General features: G+C 39.2%; 1 protein-coding gene across 3 annotated transcripts in view; it reads left to right on the top strand.

Moving 5' to 3' along the window:
• The window catches only part of LOC118729008 (mitochondrial intermediate peptidase), a 181,588-nt gene that overhangs the window by 132,835 nt on the left and 21,273 nt on the right, over positions 1-27,480 (top strand). For 2 of the 3 annotated variants that reach the window (XM_036456229.2, XM_036456231.2), the window contains exons 17-18: positions 20,031-20,152; positions 24,599-24,672. The exons of the other annotated variant lie outside the window; for it this stretch is intronic. In XM_036456229.2, the coding sequence (XP_036312122.1) occupies positions 20,031-20,152; positions 24,599-24,672 (196 nt within the window). The remainder of the gene's footprint in view (positions 1-20,030; positions 20,153-24,598; positions 24,673-27,480) is intronic. 3 annotated transcript variants of the gene reach the window in all.

Here is a 27,480-nt window from a genome sequence, read left to right as displayed (position 1 = left end):
TCCCCAAACTTGGGATCACAATATGCTCAAATAGGCCCCGGGTATAAGTGAAAGTCTCTCTTACCAAAGTCTTCCATAAAATGTAGAGGTGACTGCTTCTTTACGTGCCTAGACATTTATTCAAGGTTAGAGCAATCATGAAGTATCAGGGAAGATAGCACAGGAAGAGATGCTAAATATCATTAGTCTTTAGGGAAATGCAAATCAGAACTACAATGAGATTCTACTTTACTCCCACTGGGATAGATATAATTAAAAAAAACACACACACCACAATAAATGTTGGCATGAATGTGAAGACATTGAAATCTTATTCTTTGGGTGGTTTAACAGCTTTGGAAAACAGTTTGCAGTTTCTCAAAAAGTTAAATGGAATTACTATATAACCTAGCAATTTTATTCCTAGGTATATACTCAATAGAACTTAAAATATATGCTACCCTAAAATTTGTACATGAATGTTAGTAGTATTAGCAAAAAGGAAAACAACCCAAATATCTTTCAGTCAACATTTGTATGAGTGGATAAACATTTCATGTCCATCCAATGGAATTATTTAGCCATAAAAAGAAATCAAATACTGACTCATGCTACAACAGGAATTACCCTTATGTTAAGTGAAAGAAGCCAAACACAAAAAATCAACTATTGTATGATTCTGTTTATTTGAAATGTCTAGAATAGGCAAATCTATGTCACCTAATAAGCACTTTAGTAGTTATCAGGCTAGAGGAAAGGAGGGCGTGCAGTGACCGCTAATGGGTAGGAGATTCCTCTTGGAGATGATGGAAATGTTATGGAATAAGATAAGGATTGATGGTTGCACAATTTTGCAAATATACTAAAAGTCACTGAATTATACACTTTTAAAGGGTGAATTTTGTGGTATGTAAATTTTATCTGATTTTTCTTTTTAAATAATAAATGATGACGTGCCTTGGAGAAGGAAGAGTGTGATGGGTCACACCTGATGAGCTCTCTACTGCTTTGCATGAAGGAGGAGATTGAATTGCTGTACAAGTTAGAGATCAGCTTACCTCAAAAGAGTGTTCTGGCTATAAGATTGGACTTAGTAATGTATAGATTTAGAAGGCAATACAAGCCCTTTAGTTCCTGTAAGTCTTAATAACCCATCACTCATGGCTGACCCTTTTGAAGATTATGCCCTCAACTTTCAACTTAAGAGATGTGAGAATAAGAAAGTATATACCGTATGTAACTCCTATTATTACAACTAGAGGCCTGGTGCACGAAATATGTGCACTTGGGAGGTGAAGGGGGTCCCTCATCCCAGCCTGTGCCTTCTTGCAGGCCAGGAGCCCTGAAGGGATATCCAGCAGTTCAACATCCTCATCACTGCCATGGAGGCAGGAGAGGCTCCCACCACTGCTGCTGTGCTCGCCAGCTGGGAGCCAGCTCTAGCTTAATAGTGCTCCCTCAGTGGGATCAGGCCGAAACTGGCTCTCCAACATCCCTTGAGGGGTCCCGGATTGCGAGAGGGCACAGGCCAGGCCAAGGGACCCCATCAATGCATGATCGGGGCCAGGGAGAGATGTAGGAGGTTGGCCAGCTGGGGAGGGACTGCGGGAGGGCTCCAGGGCATGTCCAGCCCATCTTGTTAAGTCCTGATCAGCTGGACCCCAACAGCAAGCTAACTTTCCTGTCGGAGCCTCTGCCCCTGTTGGTCAATGCACTTCATAGCAACTAGTAGGCCGTTCAACTGTCTGCCCCTTGGTGGACAGTGCAATGTCATAGCGAGCAGTTGAGCATCCTTAGCATATCATTAGCATATTACACTTTCATTGGTTGAGCAGCCGGTCAGTCAACCGGACACTCAGCATATTAGGCTTTTATTATATAGGATAGTAGAGGCCCAGCATGCAAGATCATGCAAGACCAGGAGTCCTGCTCGTGCCCTGGGACCCAGAGCAGCTTCCCGCCCACTGGTGCCACAGGACCCATCAGTGCACCTCCTAGTGAGTCTGGTCATTGGTCGTTATGACCACAGGCTTTTTATATATATAGATTGCAAAATAATTCAATTTGATACTATATTTATATAAAGAGTTGTACTACTTAGGTGTTGCATTTTATAGTGACTACAAATTTTAACGATGGTGTTATATTTAACACTTTGAATTGCAAGAATATGTACTCTTGGCATTACCCAGGTTTTTCATATGTTTCAACCATAACTATAGCAGTTTCTCTTTTTGTAAGAAATTGCTAAAAGCTGTTGTATCAGGAATTTTGGAAATTCTTCAGACGAGATAATCAGGAAAGATTGATGACATGTTGACAGAAAGCAGGCAACCCTAGTAATTTCAGTGGATCAGTCACACATTTTATTTTTGTCAGTTACTCTGTACAAAATACAGGTAGTACAAAATACAGGTAGTAACATGACCTGTGGATGACATAGTATCACAAGCCCTAGGCTACACTTCAGAATAGACCATTACTTAATAAACTTTTGGAATGCCTTCACAGTATTACACAAAGGGCAGGGAGGTAGTTAATGTGTATTTTTGGAGGTGACGGTGTTTTATACCATCTTTATTGATTCAACTTTATTTTACCTTAATAAAACATATTTCCTAATTGCAGTGTATAACTTTTGTACAACTTAGAAAGCATAAATGAAAGTTAGTGGAATGTACTGTTTATTGATATGGAGAGATCTTGTGCCGTGTGAATTAGAAATAGTTTGAAAGTAGCAGCTATTTAGACCAATGAAGTTTTGTAATATCATTTAAAGTTATTAGGTAAGTGTTAATAGGTAAAAGTCAGGTAAATGAAGATATTATTGTGCAAGCACAAAATTTCAGGGATAAAATAATATGAATACTAGAGTCATGCATTCTTCAGTATTACCAGTGTACCTTAGCCTAATTCTATGAGAACTTAATAAAAGTTAGTAACAATTTTAATTTTGTTTTATCACCTGAGAAATTCAGATGTGTGCTGTGTATAGTCAGTAACTTAAAATTAGTTATTTTTTATCTATTTGTTGACATATTTATAATTTTAGTGATTATTGAAACTAATTAAATTTAGAAAAAGAATTTGGACTTTTAGATGTCAAGTGTATCTAAGTTATAGTAATTTGATTCTAATTTTTCTACTCTTTTTATCATCTTTTATGAATATTTAGTCAGCAAACTGTTGTAGGCACATGATATAAAGAAATACATGTTCTTTTCCCAGGTTGTGTGAGAAAGGGGTCCATTTTTCTTATTTGGCATGTGGCTGTCCAGGTTTCCCAATACCATTTATTTAAGAAACTATCCTTTCCCTCATTAACTACTTTGGCTACTCTGTCATAAATTATTTGACCCTATATGTGTCATTTATTTCTGGGTTTTTTGTTCTGTTCCATTGATCTGTGTATATGTTTTTATGCCAATACCATACTGTTTTGATTACTATCACCTGTTAGTAGAGTTTAAAATAAGGAAGCATGATGCCTTCAGTTTTGTCCTTTTTCTCAAGATCGTTTTTGGCTAGTAGGGTCTTTTATGTTTCCATACAAATTTTACAATTTTTTTAAATTATGTGGAAATACCATTGGAATTTTGATAGTGATTGCTTCTTGATTTCTTTCATCAATGTCTTATATATAAGTATTTCAGTGTACAGATTAAATCCCACCTTGAATAATACAAAGGAATCTGAATACTCCCTGAGGTCATAGGAACTGGCCTAAAGAGGAATCTTTAGCCCTAGCAACCAGAAACTGAGAAACGTACAGTATAGATGACTGGAATCATAAGCCAGCCAAACAAACAATACTTTTTTCACTTTTATTTATTGATTTTTATAATACCTTTTTTCTTTTTTTTCTTTGTTTTTCTGTTTTTGTTTGTTGCTTTTTTTTAATCTTTTTTCCCATTACTTTTCCATTACTATTTTTATTTGCTCTTTTTAATTTTTTATACCATTTTTGAAATAAATTTTTTGTAAATTCTGATTATTTTTTCTTCTCATTCTCTTTCTTCTCATCCACTTATTGCATTTCTATATCCTCAATACTAAATTGAAGTCCTCCCCATATTCATCTAATTCTTAATCTTATTTTCACTATATAAGCTCAGCTTCTACAGATTCTGCCCCAATTCTCTTTGCTGGGTATGTAGTGTTTGTATTTTTTGTTTGTTTGTTTGTTTGTTTGTTTATCTATTGGTTCTGTGGAGTCTTACATATCTACACTAATAAAAGAGAAAAATGCTAGTTGACATACCTTCACTACACCCACAGCCAATCAGAATGAGTATGCAAATTAACCCAACAAAGATGGTGGTTAATTGGCATACTCTGAGGGAGGAAGGAGTGGAGACTGAAGACAGCCTAGAAGGGAGAAGGAGGAAAAGGAAAAAGCAAGGCAGCTGCTGGAGGGAAAGTGTGGGTGGGATGGGGTGGAGCGGGCATCAGCTGTGCAAATCTGCGAATCTTCCTGCAACGGGCTTCTAATATATATATATATATATATATATATATATATATATATATATATAATCCTTTTTATTCCTTTGTCTTTTATCCCTTATCTTTTTCTCTCTCTTCAATAGCATTTGTGCTCTCTTTTCTCTGCCCTATCTCTCTGTTCTCAGGTGGTCACTAATATTGGGGTTATTGGTGTCGTGACTACATTTGTGCTTAGTTCCCTGTGTTGTGTCTTGTTGAAGTGAATTTTATTCAGTCTGGCCAAGGGGATTGAGAGCAAGCCACATAACCAGACACCTGGAGTGGAACCTCCATCCACGAAAGGGTAAATAACACCCCAGATACAACTATAGAGGCAAGAAGAATGCAGCAGTGAGGGAAAGAGCATGAGTGAGTGAGGGAGTAAAAGAGGAATGTGTGGTCAGGTGATATGTGTGTGTGGGGGGGAGGGCACAGTTAGATCCCACAGGACCTTCAGGAGCAGGTTAATCAGGCTTGCTAACTAGGCAGCTTTTGCTACCATTGCAAACAGTACCAGAAGGCCAGCTTATCCTTAGAGGCCTAGCCTTTTTGAAAGGTAGAGCTACTGTAACTGGGTTCCCAGCCTCAACTCCACCCAGAGTGCCCTCAGATAACACCTGGGACTCTACAGCTACCCCTCTACCTAGGCTGTGATCCCATGGTCAGTGAGGCTCCAGCCACCCTAGGCACAGGCTCCTATGAGTTCAAAAGCATGCTCCCCTCTGACGGCCCAACGCTTTAGCCCAGGGCACTGAAACTATGTGAACATCAGACACGTGAGTGTGCTGCCCCTATCCAAGGAGCAGCAGCTGTGTGAGCAGCCAGTTCCCCCATCTGAGGAGCAGCAACCGCAAGCAGATCACCACTTCCGAGGAGCAGCAGCCACTTGAGCAGCCCAACCACTACTGAGGAGCGGCAGGCCCACGCAGCCGGCCCCCTCTGAGGAGCAGCAGCTGCGCACAGCCCACACCCTGCACCTGTCCTAAGAGCAGCAGCTGTGCCCCATGAGCAGCCAGCTGCCTTCAAAGGAGCAGAAGCTATGCAAACAGCCTGCCCACTTCCGAGGAGCAGCAGCTGTGTGAGCAGCCCACTCCCTTCTGAGGAGCAGCAGCGCACGAGCAGCCTCCCCCCCTCTGAGGACCAGCAGCCACATAAGCAGACGGCCCACATCCACCCTTAGGCAGCCTGCACCCGTCCGACGAGAAGGAGCCAGGTGAGCGGCCCATCCCTGTTCAAGGAGCATCAATACCACAAAGAGCTCACTCCCACACAAGGAGCAGCAGCAGCATGAGCAGACCGTCCCCCGCAGAGGAGAAGCAGCTGCACAGAGTAAACTGTACAAGGGACGCAACTGTACAAGGGAGCAGCAGCCCTGCAAACAACCTGCCCCTATCCGAGGAGCGGCGACATCATGAGTAGCCCATCCCATCTAAAGAACAGCAGCAACTTGCAGCAGCCCCCATCTAAAGAATAGCAGCCACCCGAGCAGCACACCCTTGTCCGAGGAGCAGCCGCCACATAAGCAGCTGGCCCCTGTCCAAGGAGCAGCAGACACAAGCAACCCATCCCTATCCAAGGAGCAACAACCTCATAATCTGCCCACCCCCATCCAAGGAGCATCAGCTATACGAGCAGTCTCCCCCATCAGCCAGAGGAGGCACCACTGCTGCGAACAGCACCCGCCAGAGGAGCCATTGCCAACTGAGAAGCAGATGCGACTGTAACCTCCCAAGGAACAACCATAGCCAGAGAAGCTACTGCCACCCAAGGAGCACCCCCTGCACAGCTCGACATCTAAATCAGTCAGTGAGACCAAAAATGGGTAAACAAAGATACCCCCAAAGGAAAGGAAAGGAGGAATCATAAGAAAAGCAACTAAGTGAAACAAAGGTATGCTATGTGTCAGAAAAAGAATTCAGAATAATGGTCATACAGTTCATAAACAGGATGGAAGAAAAAATTAATACCTTATGTAAAAATCAAGAAGAAATGGATGAAAAAAATCAATAACATATCTAAGATTCAAGAAGAAATGGAGAGTGATATAGCTGCAATAAAAACACCATGGAAAGCTTCAACAGTAGACTAGGAGAAGCCAAGAACCAAATTAGTGAACTAGAGGACAGAGAAGCAAAACATACCCAAACTGAATAGCAACTGGAGAAAAAAAAATTAAAAGATGGGAGAAGAGCCTAAGTTGGCTATGGTATACCATGAAAAGAAGCAACACACAAATAATAGGGGTGCCAGAACATGAAGAGCAACAAGGGTTAGAAAACATATTTGAAGAAATAATGTCAGAAAACTTCCCTGATGTGGCAAAGAAAAAAGTCATACAGGCACAGGGAGTCCCAAACAGGACAAAACCGAAAAGACCCACACCAAGTCACATCAGAATTATGATGGCATATGTTCAGGGCAAAGAGAGAATCTTAAAGGCTGCAAGAGAAAGACAAAGTTGCATACAAGGGAGCTCCCATTAAATTATCAAATGATTTCTCAACAGAAACACATCAGGCCAGAAAGAATGGAAGGAAATTTACAAAGTGATACAAAGCAAGGGACTGAATCCAAGAATACTCTATCCAGCAAGGTTATCATTCAGAATAGAAGAGGAAATAAGGAGCTTCACAGACAAAAATTGCTAAGGGTGTTTATCACTACCAAGCCAGCAATGCAAGAAATGTTAAAGGGACTGGTGTAAAAAGAAGTAAAAAGGTAAGATAGAACACAGACACAAAAAATAAAAATGGCTACAAATAAATACCTTTCAATAACTTTAAACGTATACAGACTAAATGCTCCAATCAAGAAGACATTGAGTGGCTGAATGGATAAAAAAACACAACCCATATATATGCTGTCTACAAGAGACCCACCTCAGAAAAAGGGAATTATACAGACTGAAAGTGAAGGGATGGAAAAACATCTTTCAGGCAAATGGAAATGAAAGAAAAAACAAAAAACTGGTAGCAGTACTTGTATCTGACAAAATAGACTTCAAAGTAAAGACCATAACAAAAGATAAGGAATGCCACTTCGTAATAATAAAGGGATCAATACAATAAGAGGGTATAACCCTGATAAAAATATATGCAACCAATGCAGGTGCAACCAAATACATTAAAAAAAAAAAAAAAAAAAAAAAAAAAAAAAAACTCCTGGAAGATATCAAGGGAGAGATTGAAAACAATACAATCATAGTAGATCATAGTAGGGGACTTTAATACACCACTAACATCACTGGATAAATCCTCTAGAAAAAAATCAGCAAAGAAACAGCAGTTCTAAATAACTCACTAGATCAGATGGACCTAATTGACATCTTCAGAGCATTTCACCCAAAGCCAAGGAATATACGTTCTTCTCAAATGAACATGGCACATTTTCAAAAATAGACCACATATTGGGTCACAATTAAAATCTCCCCTAATTCAAGAAGATTGAAATTATGTCAAGCATTTTCTCAGAACACAATGGTATAATATTATAAATAAACTACAATAAAAACATTCAAAAAATTCAAACACTTGGAAGCTGAATAGTATGCTATTAAACAATGACTGGATTATCAATAAGATCAAAGAAGAAATTTAAAACATCCTTAAAAACTAATGACAATAAAAACACAACAATGCAAATACTATGGGACATAATGAAAGCAGTCCTGAGAGGGAAGTTTATACCTCTACAGGCTTACCTCATAAAAACAAGAAAAAATGGTAATAAATCATCTAACTAAACAACTCAAAGAATTAGAAAGAGAACAATAAGAAAAGCCCACAGTGAGCAGAAGGAAGGAAATAATAAAGATCAGAGCAAAACTAAATGACAGAGATAAAAATTAAAAATAAAAAATAAAAAATAAAAATTCCAAAAGATCAATGAAACCAAGAGCTGGTTCTTTGAAAGGATAAACAAGATTGATGAACCTCTAGCCAGGCTCACCAAGAAGCAAAGATATAAGACCCAAATAAACAAACTCAGAAATAAAAGAAGATAAATAACAACAGACCCCACAGAAATACAAAGGATTATTTAAAAATACTATGAATAACTCTATTCTAACAAACTAGACAATCTGGAGTAAATGGGCACAGTTCTATAAAAAAATACAATCTTCCAAAACTTAGGGAAGATACTAAAAATCTTAATAGGCTGATAGCTATGGAAGAAATTGAAGCAGTCATCAAAAAGCTTCCAGCAAACAAAAGCCCAGGGCCAGATGGCTTCACAGGGGAGTTTTACCAAACATTCAAGGAAGAACTAAAACCTATCCTCCTCAGACTATTCCAGAAAATTCAAGAGGAAGGAACACTTCCAAGCTCATTCTATGAAGCCAGCATCACCCTAATACCAAAACCAGATAAAGACAGCTCAATGAAAGAGAATTACAGGCCAATATCCCTCATGGACATAGATGCCAAAACCCTCAACAAAATTCTAGCAAATTGGATCCAGCAGCACATCAGAAAGATCATACACCATGACCAAGTAGGACTTATCCCAAGGATGCAAGGATAGTATAAGATTCACAAATCAATAAACGTGATATATCACATAAACAAATTGAGAGATAAAAATCACAGTTATATCACTTGATTCAGAAAAAGCATTTGACAAAATCCAACACCTTTTTTTTGATAAAAACTCTCAGCAAAGTGGGAATATAATGATGCTACCTCAACATAATAAAAACCATATACTGCAAACCCACAGCCAACATCATACTCTATGGGAAAAAACTAAAACCATTTCCTCTAAGAACAGGAACAAGAAAGGGACACTCACTTTCAACATTCCTGTTCAACATTTCTGGAAGTACTAACCATTGCAATCAGACAAGAAGAAGAAATAAAAGGCATCCAAATTGGACAAGATAAAGGAAAACTGTTCTTATTTGCAGATGACATGATATTGTACATAGAAAACCCCAAAGACTCCATCAAAAAATTATTAGACTTAATAAATGAAACTAGACCACCAACTTACACCATACACAAAAATAAACTCAGCAATGTAGCAGGATACAAAATTAATGCCAATAAATCTATGGCATTTCTATACACCAATAATGAACTTAAAAAAAGAGAGATTAAAAAAGCAATCCCATTTACCATTGTACAAAAAAAAAAAAAAATAAGATACCTAGGAATAAACTTAACTAAGGAGGTAAAAGACCTATATGCGGAAAACTACACAACACTGAAAAAAGAGATAGAAGAATACATAAACAGATGGAAGAACATACCGTGTTCATGGATTGGTAGAATCAACATCATCAAAATGTCCATACTACCCAAAGCAATCTATAAATTCAATGCATTTCCCATCAAAGTACCAACAGCATATTTCACAGACCTAGAACGAACTTTCCAAAAATTTATCAGGAATAAAAAAAGACCCTGAATAGCAATCCTGAGAAAGAAGAACAAAGTAAGTGAGATCTTAATACCAGATATCAAGCTGTATTTCAAAGTCCCTGTTCTCAAAACTGCCTGATATTGGCACAAGAACAGACATATAGATCTATGGAATAGAACAGAGGACCCAAAAATCTACCCAAGCCACTATGCTCAACTAATATTTGACAAAGGAGGCATAAACATATAATGGAGTCAAGACAGTCTCTTCAACAAATGGTGTTGGGGAAATTGGACAGATACATGCAAAAGAATGAAACTAGACCACCAACTTACACCATACACAAAAATAAACTCAAAATGGATCAAAGACTTAAACATAGGATGGGAAACCATAAAAATACTGGAGGAATCCACAGGCAGCAAAATTTCTGACATATGCCAAAACAACTTCTTCACTGATACTGCTCCTATGGCAATGGAAACTAAAGAGAAAATAAACAAATTGGACTACATCAAAATAAAAAGCTTCTGCACTGCAAAGGAAACCATCAATAAAACAATAAGAAAGCCCACTGGCATGGGAGAACATATTTGCCAATGATATCAACGATAAGGGTTTAATCTCCAACATTTACAAGGAACTCGTGCAGCTTAACAAAAAGAAGATAAACAACTCAATCAAAAAATGGGCAACTGATCTAAATACACACTTTTTGAAAGAAGATAGAAGACCAAGAGACATGAAAACTTGCTCAAAGTCATTAATCATCAGAGAGATGCAAAACAACAATGCGGTACCATCTCACACCAGTCAGAATGTCTATTATCAACAAGTTAACAAATGGCAAGTGCTGGTGAGGATGCAGAGAAAAAGGAATCCTTGTGCACTGCTGGTGGGAATGCAGACTGGTGTAGCCACTGTGGAGAACAGTATGGAGTTTCCAGAAAACTAAAAATGGAACTCCCATTTGACCCAGTGATCCCACTTCTAGGAATATATCCCAAGAAACTAGAAACACAAATCAGAATTGATATATGCACTCTTGTGTTCATAGCAGCAGAATTCACCATAGCTAAGATTTGTAAACAGCATAAGTGCCCATCAAAGATGAGTGGATTAGAAAACTGGTACATCTACAAAATGGAATAATACTACACTGCGGTAAAAAAGGAGTTCTTACAATTTGCAACAACAAAGATGGAGATGGAGAGTGTTATGCTAAGTGAAATAAGCCAGGTAGAGAAAGATAAGTATCACATGATCTCACTCATTTGTGTAATATAATGAACAACATAAACTGATGAACAAAAATAAATCCAGAGACAGAGAAACATCAATCAGAATGTCAAATCTCAGTGAAGGTTGGGGACAGTAGAGGTAAGGGGGAGAGAGCAACCAAAGGACTTATATGCATGCATATAAGCCTAATCAATGAACACAGACAACAGGGGGGTGGGATCATGAATGGGAGGTGGTCAGTAATGGGGGAATAAGGACACATATGTAATATCTTAATCAATAAAGAAATTTAAAAAAATAAACAATTTTTTTTAAAAAAGCCAAACCCCTCCAAAAATGTATTCATTTCTTCTGGGTATATAATTTGTTGGTATATAATTTTTCATAGTCTCTTATGACTTTTCTATTTCTGTGGTATCAGTTGTAATCTCTTCTTTCATTTGTAATTTTATTTATTTGAGTCCTCCAACTGTTTTTGGTATATAATTTTTCATAGTCTCTTATGACCTTTTGTATTTCTGTAGTATCAATTGTAATCTCTTCTTTCATTTGTAATTTTATTTATTTGAGCCCTCCCACTGTTTTTCTTGTTAAGTTTAGATAACTGCTTGTGTAAGTCCTCATTACTTAGTACCTTTAGAACAGGGGTTGGGAACGTCTGGCTCTCGACCACAAAAGGTTCACGAAATCATTTAGTCAGCCCCTCTCAAGGCATTAGAGGTGAGTAAATTAAATGTTTGACCAAATATAGCATGCTAATTAAAAATTTTATATTTAAGTTGATTATTTTGCATAGCCCTCAAATGATATTATAAATATCCAAATGGCTAATGGCAGAAAAAAGGTTCCCACCCCTGCTTTTGAATGAAGAGGAATATACCTTTTGAGATATTAGAGGCAAGGGGAAAGGCGGTATTAAGGAACTTTGATTAGGATGATAAAAGCCAGCATGTCTTAGTTCCAGCTCCCTGCTTATTGCTTTTGTTTATTACCTTATTTAATTAGTTTTAATATTGCCTATTCATGTTTCATCTAATAAATGCATTTCCACTTAATTCATTTGCATCTCTTTTTTTCTTAATGAATCATTTACAACTCTGCTGTGCTAAATGAATCATTTACAACATTGGTTGACACATCTGATATTTCCAGGGTTTTTATTTTTGTTTTGTAAAGCTGTTTTTAAAAATAACTATATATAAAATAAATTGACAATTGAGGTTGGCATACTAAGGAGACATACTCCTGGTTAGTTCTTTGCACAACATTAACAGTGTGTCCGATGTTCCTATTTAAATTGCCTAGAAAGATTTGTTAGTTTGTTAGGAATAATTTTAAAACTCCTTAAAATAGGCCATAATTCTACCACTAGCATAGAAAATACTTTCTAGTTGTCATTAGGATGTTATAAAATTCTCATCATGGCATTTTTAGAAATTATTTATTTGATAATGTGGAGAAGGATTTCTGTCTGATACATATTTTTACATATTGGAGAGCAGTGTTAACATTTTAACTTACTCTTATTATTATACTTAGTATTATATATGTAAGCTGTCTTCTTGCTGGCTGTCAGTTATAGGCCATCCCCAGGTCCAGCAGTGTCAACATCTGAACTTATAATACTGACTTTAATCATTACTTGTATAGGAACTTCCTTTTAGCTGTAAACATAGCTGTGCGGTATGTTTTGATATGTGTTTAAGCTGATATGATGGAAAGTAAGTTACAAGTTGTAGGTATCAAATATAAACACACAAATGTAGCTGAGGAATATGTTTTGGGGTTAAGAATTTGAAATAAAAATTATTTTAATTTTCACATTTGGAGGAAGCAGTAGGTCACATAATTAGATACTTTAGGATATGCACGATGGAATAGCAAGAAAGCATGGGCTTTGAATTTAGAAAGATGCCTGGGTTTGAATCCTGTCTCCTACATGTAGATCCATGTAATTTTCAGTTGGTGTACATGCAAAGTTGCTGTGACAAAGACCCTCAAAATACAATTACTTAAATTAAGCTTTTCCCTTCTGCCAAATAAGACAAAGGTGAGTAGGTAGGGCTGTTGGACTTGCGGCTTCTCTGCCTATGGCTTTTATCTTCTAATTCAACGTGATGGTTCCAGTTTTCACTGTTTCAAGGTATTAGGAAGAGAATAAGAGAATGTGGAAAGTGATAGGCTTTCTTTTGAAGAACTTTGTAACATTACCTCCATTCACATCTGCTTAAAAGTATAGTTGCATAGCCACAGTGAGCCTCAAGGAAATTTGGATGATCACATCTGTCAGAATGATCACAAGCCTTCCTCAAATTTAATAGAGGAATAGTGTGATCCTGTTTCGAAGAGGAAGAAGAGGGAAATGAGGAGGGGCAACTTAACAATCTCTGCCATTAGCCTTGACCAAATTACTCACTTTTTACTCTATTTGTAAAATATAACCTGTTAAAATATTTATGAAATATTTATAAAAATATCTTTCTCATAAGATTTTCATGAAGTCACCAGGTATACTTTATAAATATAGGTATCTCCCCCCCCCCCATATTTTCAGGGATTTGTTTCTCTTAATATTGTAGTATTTCTGAACATAAGTATCATATTGTTAAATAGATTATGGTATTAGTTGCCTATTGCTGTATAACAAATCACCATAAACTTAGTGGTTTAAAGCAATGTGGGTCAGCATTCAGAAATCACTTAGCTACATACTGTTTGTAATTTCCAGGAGGCATTTGAGGTGTTGGCCTGGCCATGTTCTCATCTGAGGACTTGACTACTTCTCAGAGTTTTGGCAGGATTCATAGCTTTGAAGTTGTGGGACTGAAGGCGCCAACTTCTGTTGGATGTCAATTTCAGGACACCCCTATTTCCCAGAGGCCACCTCCAGGTCTCTGCCAGGCAGGCTTTCTAAACATGGCTGCTGGCTTCCTCAGCTATCAAAGAGGTTCCTTGAGTGCATCCGTCAGCCAGATAGAGATATCATGTATAGCATAACTAATCATGGAAGTAATATATTCAGTTGGTTAAAAGCAAGGCACAGGTCCTGCCCACAGATACGGAGAGGACATTTTACAAGGTGTGAATGGGAAAACAAGATCATAGAAACCACCTCAGAGTGTGTCCACCATAATAGCTGTGATACATCTAAAGCCAATTTATATTCAAAATTGAGAATTCCTGTTTGTCACTTTTTCATTGGTTTGGCTAAAATATCAATAGGGAATTTTTACCAAGTTAGAAATACTAGTCTATATTAACTCATGGAATAAATACAGGGTGTCACAAAAAAATATATACACACTTTTAGAGCTGATAATTCAATTTTGACAATGAAATATATTTTAATAAGCATTTATTTTATAATTATTCAGTGTGTATGTATATACATTCTGGGGAGACATCCTATATAAATATATTAAGATAGAAAACATGGCCAGCCGAGACTGGTTTGGCTCAATGGATAGAGCGTCGGCTTGGGGACTGAAGGGACCCAGGTTCGATTCCGGTCAAGGGCGTGTACCTTGGCTGTGGGCATATCCCCAGTAGGGGGTATGCAAGAGGCAGCTGATGGATGACTCTCTCTCATCGATGTTTCTAGCTCTCTATTTCTCTCCCTTCCACTCAGTACAAAATCAATAAAATATATATTAAAAAAAAAAAAAACATGGCCAAAACCGGTTTGGCTCAGTGGATAGAGCGTCAGACTGCAGACTGAAGGGTTCCAGGTTCGATTCCGGTCAAGGGCATGTATATTGGTTGCGGGCACATCCCCAGAGGGGGTTGTGCGGGAGGCCGCTGGTCGATGTTTCTCTCTCATCAATGTTTCTAGCTCTCTATCCTTCTCCCTTCCTCTATATTAAAAAAAAAAAAAAAAAAAAGAGACAGAGAACATGAACATAAAGCAGGCAGGAGAGTATATGCTTCTACGGTCCATTGTGGCTCATTGTTAAACACCTTTAGATGCCATAGATTTGATATCATAAGAGATACTCCACAATTAGCAGCATTGTACATGGAGAATGTGAAAAGTCAAAATGGTCTGTCCATGCAGACAACCTGAGGAATTTGCCTTTTTTTGTTGTTGTTATCATTAAATTATTCTAATTATAACAAGTACATATTGAACAAAAGGCCTTTATAAGCTTGTACGGTACTGCTAGCCCTTGGAGATTGAAATCACACACTAGGAAGCACGACATAAATCCTGTACATAGTCCAGACCTGGAGATCTGGTGCCAGAATTAGCCTCCAATTCTATATCGCCTATCAATTAATGTAGTTAAAGAATTCTTTTTAGAAAACTATTAAGTCACCCTGAGATCCAAAAATTGTGTTTAGTCTCCTATTTGTGATATGGATATTATTCCTGAGTTTATCTCACTCAAAAGTCTATCTTTCAGAAACATTGAGCATCTCTTTGAAAAAATCCTGTAGTGTTCATACATTCATCAGTCCAGCAATCTATCATTCTGTCCATCCATCCATTCAGCAGACAGCTGTTGAATTCTGTTGTGCTCCAGGTACTGTGCAGAGTCTAGACATGCACAGAGTACTGTGGTCCATGCTCTTAAGGAATTTTCAGTTCATTATGACAAACACCACGGAAGCAATGGGTGTCATTTATGTTCTCATGCAGTTTATAATGCCCCACTGATAAAATTGTTCTAAAATAAATTTTAGCTAAATGAAATGCATTTATATACATGTAGCTAGAAATTAAGAAAGGATGTGCTATTGGTAGCATAAAAGAAATGGTTATTGAAACATTCAGCATTTAACATGTACTTATTGAGTGCTTACTCTGTACTAGTCCCTCTTCTATAATAGATTCAAAACTGAAATAGATACAGCAGTCCACCCTTATTCATGGTTTCACTTTCTGTAGTTTCTGTTACCTGTGGCCAACTGCATTCCAAAATATTAAATGGAAAATTCCAGAAATTAACTATTTATAAGTTTTAAATTGTGCACTGTTCTGAGTAGTGTGATGAAATCTCTTGCCATTATACTCTGCCCTGCCCAGGACATGAATCATCCCTTCGTCCAGTGTGTCCATTCTTGTATACACTACCAGTCCATTAATCATTTAGTAACCATCTTGCTTATCAGATCAACTGTCAAGATATTACTGTGCTTGTGTTCAAGGAACCCTATCTTATTTAATAATTCACCATTCACATAACTTTGATTATATTATTATAATTGTTCTATTTTATTATTAGTTTTTGTTGTGAATCTCTTTCTGTGACTAATTTATAAATTAAACTTTATCATAGGTATGTTTATATAGGAAAGAAACTAGTAGATATAGGATTTGGTACTATTCCCAGTTTTAGGAACCCACTGGGAGTATGGAAACATATCACACTCAGTAAGCATCCGCTTTGCAACCTTCCCATTCCTGGCTCTGTCTGTGATTTGGCTGGAGGAAAATTATGTGAATGGAAAAGGGCTATAGCAATTATGAATCATCCAAAGGCCTCACCTGTCTGAGTTCTAAAACGAGTTACCGTATCCTTGGAGTTCCTACCGTGTTGCTTCTCCTGTTCTGTGTTTTTGTCTTTTATATAGAGTCATGAAGATTATCTAACTCAAGGGAAATTTTTAATAGCTGTGTCTTGGAATAATTTTAGGGTTGGGAAATTGACAGAATAAGAGAAACTGCAAAATCTTTTGTTTTTGAGATCACATCCACACATTACACATTGAAGGAGTGAAACCTTTTGTCCACCTGATAAATGCCATTTAGAAAGAAGAAAGCTTCAATTTAAAAGGAAGAGGATTTAAGATGGAATTATATTATATCATTCCAGAGCTTAAAATGAAATTCTGTCTTTAATTTTTCCTAATGAATGCGTGAATGGCAACAAGAACTTAATATTAGATTGAATTAGCAGGAATTTAGCCATTTGTGGTCAAACAGCAGTGAAATTGTAGATCGTAGTCTGTCATAAACTTACAAACCACTGATGAAAGGTATAATTTATTCAGCATGTCTTGAAGTAGTATGGGAATCAAGCTTATAATTAAAGAACAAGATACAGCGAGGTGTGCACTTTGCTAGAATATCTGTATCCAGGTGGGGACATTAGTGTAAGGCAGACGCTGTGGCAGTTGAGGATACTATGCATTGCACAGATCTTGATGTCTCTTTCTGCACTTCTGAAAGGTCTTATTTTTATTGCTCTGTTTATATGGGAGCTCAGTTACAAGTTGATGAAACTAAGGAACTTAGAAATTTCTTAGCTCAAATTAAATACCATTATTAAAATAGGCCTGCTTTCAGGAGAAAACAAACTGTACTCAGCTCAAATCTAAACAAAATTAAACTCAGCTCGCTATAGCAAAGGCTGCCAAACTTGTTCTGGCAGATCACCAAGAAGGAAAAGTTTCAAAGACAGAGCCCCTTAACAATGTGCTACCAGCCTTGGGGCTTGCACCCTGAGAGAGACTTATCTCATTAAGAGCATGAGATCCAGTATTGGAGTATTGTGTTAAAACAGCCAGTTATATTTCATTACAGAAGATACAATCACATGCCTATGGCTTTATATAGAAAAGATCACCAGTGGTACGTTAAGATTTCAGCATAACACAAAAAACTGACATAGATCCTTTTTTAAAATAATACAGAGTACACAGAACTGTGTGTAGATTATAAATGAATTCCATGAGATCCCATGCTTGGACTAAAAATTTAGTCATTCAAAGTTGTTATAACAGAATCTTATCCATAGATGGTCGTTGGCTATTTGCCTTCAATTTAATTACCACTTGCATACAAACAGGGTATAAAACTTGTTTCTATCTTCCCATGCTCTTCACTGCCCCCTGAGGGTACTTGTTGGCAAGAAAATATGCAGTCACATTCTCTGAGCCCAGAGCAAAGCCGATGTTGAGCCTCAAGGGCATCAGCCCCACCAGTCTTCATATTTTCATGGTGCTGCATGATGGTGGCACCTGTGCCTGAGGCGAATTAGAAAGGATCTTGGTCTGGTTACTGTAACACCCAGAATGGCTTCCATGTGAGCACCCCTCCCAGCACTGTGGCTACAGGGAGTCAGAGACCACACTCCTACTTACAGCTCCCCGCACACTCCACACTCCTACTTACAGCTCCCCACACACTCCACACTCCTACTTACAGCTCCCCACACACTCCACACTCCTACTTACAGTTGCTAGGGTCTCACCTCCATAGATGGCCCCATGTGATGTTGGACAAGGAGGAGGAGGCACATCTCTTTCCTTCAAGGGCATAACTGGCAAGGTGCCCACCTTACTCCTAATCATATTCTTTTGTAAAAAGGGGGTAGTGGATATGAGGATGTTGTTTATCTCTTCCCTGGTACCCTCATGTTCTACATTAGTCTGACTATTCCGACATGCCTTCCTTTATAACAGCCCCTTTGCCCAGTCCAGGCAAACACTTGTCTAAAAGTATGGGACACACTTAGAGAAAATCAGCACTATGACTTCATCATTAAAATAGGTGTAGGACTCAGTATATTCTAAAATTTGCCACACCACTGTGATCAAGGAACAATCTATGTTTGGTTAATATTTGTTCCTTAATAATTTAGGTAGCAGTTGCTTCTCTAGTTATAGATTTGTGATGAGAATTATACTTTATTTTTCTAGGGAGTTAAAAGATTTGTTATGTAATGATTATCTCAGTTTTTTAAAAAAAAACTTAGGCATCAATTTATTTTTTGAAAAGTTTGAATGTCAGATAAAGCATACATTGGAATACAAGTGGATTATTGCATGTCAGATTTGTTTCAGAAAAGAAAAAATTTTAAAGTCATAAACATGTATTTTAAGGATAGTTTTTGTAACTCTAGCTTTTGTTGTAATAGTGTTACCAGGAATGCATATGCCATGGTAGCTTATGCATTTGCACTTGGATAGCCCTTCTCCTAACCAATCAGAATGTAGGTATTTTCAGCTTTTAGGTACAGAGAAAGAGCAGTATTCATAGGAAAAGAATTTTCCAGAGAAGAGTATTCTTACATGAAAACTCACATGGCCTTTCTTTAATAACTACATCATTGTCCTCAAAAAGAATGAATGCACTCACTGCCAGACCTGAAGTTTCCTCTTCTGCTACTGATGACAAGGCATTCCAGACAGATTGGAGTCTGTGTCAAAGTCCAGCCCTGCTCCATTATCACCACTTCTGCCACCACATCGAGGCTGTCCTCTCTACATTTCTGTCACTGAGATGAACCCCAGCAGTGACAAATATGCAAAACAATTAGATGTCAGGTTTGGTTTCCTCAAGGCCTCTCTCCTTGGCTTGCAGACTACCTCCGCCTTCCTATGTCCTCATATCGTCTGTCCTCTGTGCACACCCTTCCCTGGTATCTCCCCCCTTCAAACAACAGTCCTATTGGATTAGGGCCCACCCTAACAGTTTCCTTTTATTTATTTATTTATTTTTATTTTTTAATATATTTTATTGACTTTTTTACAGAAAGGAAGGGAGAGAGATAGAGAGTTAGAAACATAGATGAGAGAGAATCATCGATCAGCTGCCTCTTGTACACCCCCCACTGGAGATGTGCCTGCAACCAAGGCACATGCCCTTGACCGGAATCGAACCTGGGACCCTTCAGTCCCCAAACCGACGCTCAATCCATTGAGCTAAACCGATTTCGGCAACAGTTTCCTTTTAATTTAATCAGCATTTATAGGCCTCTTCCCCAAATACAGTCACATTCTTAGGTTCTGGGGTTAGGGCTTCAACATAAGAATTTTGAGGAGTCAGTCAAACTCAAAGCTGTTTAAAATGTGAAAAAAATATATATATTGTGAGGGGCATGGCCCCCTAGTAGGGTGAAATTTAAATGAAAACATTTGCAGATTCTCATATGTGCTCTCATTGTGTTCTCATACATAGCATTTGCAATTGGAGAGGATTCATTGTTCCTGGTGCTCTGTTTCTGTTTTGGCAGGCCTGGCAGCTGCGATTCAGTCACCTCGTGGGCTATGGTGCCAAGTATTACTCTTACCTGATGTCCAGGGCAGTGGCTTCCATGATTTGGAAGGAATGTTTCCTGCAGGATCCTTTTAACAGGTAATAAGGGGAGTAGGGCTTAAAGTGTTCCTCTTAACTTCTGTAATCTCCCCACATCACTACATCCAAAATTGGGCTCTGAGAACTGCGGCCACCAAGGACACAGCCTGAAGCTTTCTGAGGCAGTGTCATCACTCAGTCCAAACCTCTCCCAGGCCCTTTCAGAGATGGAGCCTGGTCCCGAACTTTCTTATCTTATCGGCTGCTGATAGCCTGGCACTCTGCCCTCCTGCCCACAGCGGGGACCCTTTGTGTGAGGACTCTGTGCTTCTGCCCAGAATGGGCCCAGGTTGCTTTGTCTTCATCCTTTCCAGTAGGTTTTCTTAGTTTTCCAGCCTCGCCTGTTTTCAATACCCTGTTGCACCCAGCACTTCCTGTTTGACAAGTGTCCTTATTTTCAGCACAAGCATCTGAAATTTCCCTAATGAGGAACACCTCATTTCTTTATTGCCCAACAAAGGACTTGTTATTTTTTTTGTGTAGAAGCACCACTGGAAACCTTGGTTATTGATCTTAGCATACAGTTTATTCTAGAAACTTCACTCTCTTCCTGACTTTGGAGCACTTTTCCTTCACCTTGAAAGGCAGTGACAGTAAAAAAAAAAAAAAAGGGCGGGGGACTGCCCCACCTGCTGCCACTCAGACAGTGTGGGTACCTGCCCAGCATGGCTTTCCACTGCCCTGCCTCATCGTTGTCCTCATGGGATAGTCAGTGGTTTCAACAACACAGTCTGCAGTTCTCAGTCTAGAAGGCTACGGGAACATCTGTATGAAGACTCCTGGCCTCTCCCAGATCATAGTTCATCAGATTAACCAGTGGATGTGGTGAATTTTAATGAGCCCACAGGAAATTTCATCTAGTGACAAGGATGCCACTCCTTCCCCCACAACAGAGGAAGGAATGAGTGCTGGGGCGGAGGGAGAGCGGGCCTGAGAGGGTCATCACAGGGCTCCATTGGTTGGAGAAGCATGGGAGAGCTCCCATCGCTCCCTGATTGGGCCTCCTTCTAATAGCAGGAAGTCAAGTTCTAGTTCCATGAGTCCTTAGAAGGAGCTACCTTTGAAAGCAAACCACTAATTATGATCAGGTCTGATAGTCCTTGAAAGCACTTTATCTCCTCACCACACAAATAAATACATCTCTAAATGTCAGACAGCCATTGTGGATGACTAATAAAATGACATCTTAGCTTTCTAAAGGCCCTAGTGTTTTCATGTGGCATGTTATTTTACACTCGGCAGCTTTGGCTCAGCCGGTGGGTTTTATAAGAGGAAACTGAGGTTCAGAGAGAACAGATTTATTTGTTCATGGCTTCATAGTTAACAGTGTGGATTGAAATTATAATCTAGGTCTGCTAATTCCTACTTCCTTCTCTTTCCCCTCTTCTTGCACTCCCCCTCAACTTTTCATACAATTTGACATAGGTTTAGCTTTTCTCAGCATTTAATCACATTCAGTTCCAACTCTTTTGAATCTGATGTAATAGAATTTTTAAATGTTTTACAGCATGGTACCCACATGTTATTTTGTGTTCAGTCCTTTGCACTTGCAGACATTTGGTCTGCTTTTCAGAATTTATTATTTTCAAAGGCTCTAAAGCCAAAATTAACCACAATAAATCAGTTTAGGGGATTATATTTCTTTACTGGAGATTTCTATAAAATAGACAAAATATTATCTTCTTTAAAGGAACTACACTTTACTAGAAAACCACATACTATTAAATACATATATTTTCAAGTATTTATATCTTGATTATATATGCATTCTTGCCTGGACATGTAGTTGCCATGGTTTTATAGACATGTAAAAGTAAGCTAGTAAAAATACTCATTGGACTAGAAAATTTCTAACCTCTGTTCAAAGATCCTTTTTGATCCCACTTTTGAAAAATTACCAAGCTGGAAGCTGACATCAAGAAGCCAGGCAGGACAGAGCTGAGGCTGGCGGAGAACTGGAGGCCTGTGGCAGGAGTTTGACTCAGTTCAGGGGAACAGAGTACAGTGGTTGGGAGGAAATGCCAAGCCGGAGGCTGGAATCAGGTCCTCTCACCTGTCGCTGATCCCTTAGAAGTCCCAGCCTTCTGTCCACATTTCCGGCTTTGGGTCACACTTTGCAGCATGTAACCCAGATTAGTGATATGAACATACTTTTGGTATGGTAATGCTGTCAAAAATTCTGATTAGAAACCATGTTCACAAAATTGCCCATACATAAATATTCTACAAAAAGAATGGAATGAAACGATCAAATTTATTTATTTTATGTTATCACTAGAGGCCTGGTGCATGAAATTCATGCAGGTGGGGGTGGGGGGGAACCTCAGCCCAGCCTGCACCCTCTCCATTCTGGGACATCCCTCAACAATCCAGGACTGCTGGCTCACAACTGCTCGCCAATTGCCCCTAACTACTTCTGCCTGATAGCCTGATCACTCCCTAACCACTCCCCCTGCCAACCTGATTGATGCTTAACTGCTTCTCTGCAGGCCTGGTCCCCCAAATTGCTCTCCCCTGTAGGCCTAGGTCCTGCCCAACTGCCCTTCCCTGCAGGCCCAGTCACCCTCAACTTCCCTCTGCCAGCCTGGTCACCCCCAACTGCCTTCCCCTGCTAGCCTGATTGCCTACAACTGCCCTCCCCTGCTGGCCATCTCATGGCGGCCATCTCGTGTCCACCTGGGAGCAGGATCTTTGACCACATGGGACCAGCCATCTTGTGTGTTAGAGTGATGGTCAGTCTACATATTACTCTTTTATTAGATAGGATAGAGGCCTGGTGCACAGGTGGGAGCCAGCTGGTTTGCCCTGAAGGGTGTCCCGGATCAGGGTGGGGTTCTCTTGGGGTGTGGGGTGGCCTGAGCAAGGGGCCTGTGGTGGTTTGCAGGCCAGCCACAACCCTGGTGACCCAAATGGAGGCCCTGGTATCTGGGATTTATGTACCTTCTACAATTGAAACTTTGTAGCCTGGAGTGGAGCCAAGCTTCCTGCTTGCTCCATGGCTGCAGCCATTTCTGTTGGAATTTACTTACTTTCTATAATTAAAACTTTGTAGCATTGAGTGGGGCCTAGACGGCAAGGGCAGGTGGAAAGCTTGGCTTCCTCCGTTGCTGGGGAAACCCAAACATCCCTCCTGCTCTCTGTGGCCACAGCTATCTTGGTTGGGTTTATTTACATATGTGCTCTGATTGGCTTGTGGGCGTGGCTGGTGAATGTAGTAGAGGTGTGGTCAATTTATATATTACTCTTTTATTATATTAATAGTGTGTGGTCATTTACATTAAAAGAATTGCATCTTTCATAAAATACATGAATAGCACTAAACAGGCGCCATTCAGAGAATTTCTGTCTATAAAAACTCTTCCTGACCTTATAGTATTACAGTCAGTATTTCTTATAGAATCCAGCTGACCAAGAGTATCTGCAGATGAAAATGAGCTGTTCCCACCATTGCCTTTGACCCCCACACACTGCTGAGCCAGTTTTCTGTTCCCTTAGCTATTATCCTCAACCAAGGTCTCCCAAAGTAATTCTCTCCTGCCAGCTTTTTTCTTCTTCACTTTTATTTCAGAACTAGAGGCCCAGTGCACAAAATTTGTGCTTAAGGGGGGAGGTAGGAGATGGTGATGGTGTTCCTTAAGCCAGCTTGCCCCCTCTAAACTGGGAGCCTTTGAGGGATGTCTGACTGCCCATTTAATCCTCATCCTCTGGGACCTAAGCAGTCAGACATCCCCCTCACAATCCAGGACTGCTGGCTCCCAACTACTTGTCTGCCTGATTGCCCCTAACTGTTTCTGCCTGCCAGCCTGATCACCCCTAACCACTCCCCTGCGAGCCTGATAGTCACCTAATTGCTCCCCTGCTGGCCCAATATCCCCTAACTGCTCTCCGCTGCCAGCCTGGTCACCCCCAACTGCCCTCTCCCACAGGCCCGATTTCCCCCAACTGCCCTCCCTGCTGGCCATCTTGTGTCCACACAGGGGCAGCTATTATGTGTTTTGGAGTGACGTCAGTTTGCATATTACCCTTTTGTTATATAGGATGCTGTTTGTTATGTTTCATCTCAAGTTCTTTAATGAAAATGAAAAATGGCATAAATAATTTCAAATCTCACTGTAAACTAATTCTAAAGATGATGAAGAGGATATAATCTTATTTATTCTGTAATATGTAAATGAAATAATCTTTTCTATGAAGAGATTGCTTGCTACAAAGCAGCTAAAAAATATAGTTAGCCTTTTACAATAAACATGGTTTTACTCATTTGAATAATTTAAAAATTAGAATTAAATTTTTAAAAGCAAGAAAATTAAGAGCTGAATTTTCTCATGGTGACAGATTTTCTGAATTTGATATTAATGTGGCTTCTTTTGAGAAACTCAAGACACCTGTGAATGGGAAGGAGTAAGCTGTGCGTGAGGTGGGGGTAACAGTCTCTTATCTTCCCAGGTCGACCGGGGAGCGGTACCGAAGGGAGATGCTGGCTCATGGTGGGGGCAGGGAGCCCATGCTCATGGTGCAAGGTAAACCAAAATGAGGATTAGAACCTTTTTTTCCTTTTTTTCCAGTTTTTTAGGTTATATGTTTTGGTATTAGCGCATTTAGTAACATTTTTTACTATCTATCTATATATATAAAAGACTAATATGCTAAGTATCCAACCGTCTGACCGGTCGCTGTGTCACACACTGACCACCAGGGGACAGTCGCTCAATGCAGGGGCTGCCATGATGTGCACTGGCCATTTACAAAGAAACGACACCACAGACCTGGTGCCTACAAAGCTACACTCTGCTTCCCCCAAGTGGATACAGGCCCTGCTACCACCCCAGAGCAACAGCCCACCAAATCGCGGCTAATGCTGCCAAGACCCCGTGGCACAAAATGTGGCCCCCAGCCCAGCCCAGCTTCCTCTCCCTAGCGATTATCCTCCTTGCAGTTTCTTCAGCCCAAGAACACAACTTGTTTTATAGCCAGGTGGAAACATGTTACACTATAACCAAATGTCTGTGAAGCATTTTCCTGTTCCTCATCTCATTTGATCCTCACAGAAGTCCTAAAGTAGGTAGATAGCAGACTTGCTGGAATCCTAGTTTCTTAACATTTGTGGAAAACAGAGATTTAGAAAGCTTAGAAACTTGACCCAACTGAAAAGAAGTAAGAAATGGTGAACCTTGAAAATGACAGAATATAGTCAAACACTGCTGCAGTTAAATATTTTACCTTTTGTTCTCCCTGCATAATCTACAATAATAATCTGGCTCATGTTGATATTTACTGATGTGTTGCTGACAATCACCTGAAAGAGAAGTTGGGGTGCTTCACTGAGCTAGAAAAAGTTTAGCTAAATCAGAAAGCATTTCTAATTAAGCAAGTTTATTCTATATATATAAAAGACTAAGTTGACTTTAGCATGTGTGATACATAAAAAGCTCTTGCTGGCGCCAATTGCACACGTGTGTTTCAATCTGTCATTGTAAATCCTGAATTTGGTTGACACTTCTATTATAGAGACAGGGCAAATAGTGATATTAAAATATTTTTTCTAATTAATTTATTTTCAATGTGCATGAGTCTGTGCACCAGGCTACTAGTCCTATATATAAAAGGCTAATATACAAATTGTCCCCTTGTCTGGGAGTTCAACCAGGGGACAGGGCCAGTCAGCTTGCCCCAGTTAGCCCCAATTTGGGCGGGCTGGCAGGACCCCACCCCCCACCTGTGTATGAATTCATGCTCCATGCCTATAGTCTATAATAAGACTGTTTTATATTTTCTGTGTGTTTTTTAAAAAGATGATGTTCCAGCTATTTACTGTTTCTTAGAATCTATTTAATTGTATTTCAAAGAACAAATTAGTTTTATTGTATTTATGTTCTAATGTTTATTTCTCTTTCATTGTATCCCAAATAACAAATTCATTTTTAGTTACTCTGTTTTATTTAGGTGATGATAAAATTTCAGGCTTTAGTTTTCAAAATGTTATTAACACTCTAATAGGAAATTGTTAAATTTGTCATAAAGTTATAAATTTGCCATTAGTTCTCAGAAAATTTACCTTTACATTTTAATAGATCACAAAGTGCTTCTTTAGCCAACATAACTCATTTATTTCATATTTTTTTAATTTCTTTCTCTATAAGCTAGAAATGCAAGGCATCAGGCTGGACTTCTTCAGATTGAAAAATTAGAATTTAACCATTCTCTAAGGCATCACCATGTTTGTTTTCCTATTTAACTTTTCTGATAATTTTTAAATTTCAGTATTTTCACTGAAAATGGAAATAATCATCATGATTTTTATATAATGTTTTCACAAATATTTCAAGGAATATTGTTTTCATTGTAATAATTGAGTGGGTAGTGATATTAATTGGTCTGACATAAATGTTTTCTTGCCTAGATCTGTTTAGTCAAATGCCTGTTACTTTTGCAGAGCTCCAGATCCTTTCCTTTGGCTATTCATTTAGAAAAGCAGGTATTTGTTGAGAGCTGACTATGTGCCAGGTGCTACCCTGTTTCCCCGAAAATAAGACATCTTCCAAAAATAAGACCTAGCGATGGAAAGATAAGACATCCCCTGAAAATAAGACCTAGCACAACTTTGGGAGAAAAAATTAATATAAGACATTGTCTTATTTTCGGGGAAACAGGGTAGTTAAGTACTGAAGATGAAGTAGTGAGACAACCTAGAGAAATAATCCAGCTCTTAATGGAACTCTCACGAATTCTGTTACCCAGGAAAGTGTGTTCACACAGGCTTGATCTGCCCAACGCCACAGCAAATGTATAAAACAGAGATCCTGCAGTTTTAGGTAGCACAGCACAGATGTCCTTTGCCAGGAACATTTTGATTTTCCACCAGTGCCTGGAAGTTGATCTCTCAAGATAATGAAAGCATCTGATGCCATTTCAGTTTTTCAGTTGATCCTAACTGAGCTCTGCTATATCCAGGAGCTGTTTTCAATGTTTTCCATGTACTGTTTAATCTCTCAGCAATTTTGTGAGGTAGGAATTATCATTATCCCCATTTTATAGCTGATGAAACAGGCCTGCTCCCAGTTTAAGTGATGAGGCAGTGGAACCTGTGTCTTCTGACAGTAGAGACCAGGCTCTTGCTGCTTCACATGTTTGTGGAACAGAACACTTAGTTAAAGGTCTGTTATGGGCTGGTATGAAAGGGAAATTAATCTATACTAATAAAAGGGAAATATGCTAATTAGACTGGATAGACTGGACATCTTCTGGACAAAGCCACAGCAGTTGCGAGGGCCAGCAGTGGCAGCAGCAGGGGGGTAAGGGGGGCAGTGCCTTCCCCAGATTGGCCCAGT

This window comes from Pipistrellus kuhlii, unplaced genomic scaffold, assembly GCF_014108245.1.
Source record: "Pipistrellus kuhlii isolate mPipKuh1 unplaced genomic scaffold, mPipKuh1.p scaffold_m20_p_3, whole genome shotgun sequence".
NCBI classification, from domain to species: Eukaryota; Metazoa; Chordata; class Mammalia; order Chiroptera; family Vespertilionidae; genus Pipistrellus; species Pipistrellus kuhlii.
Note: the sequence above shows the minus strand (reverse complement) of the source record. Positions and strands in the feature narration are given on the sequence as shown.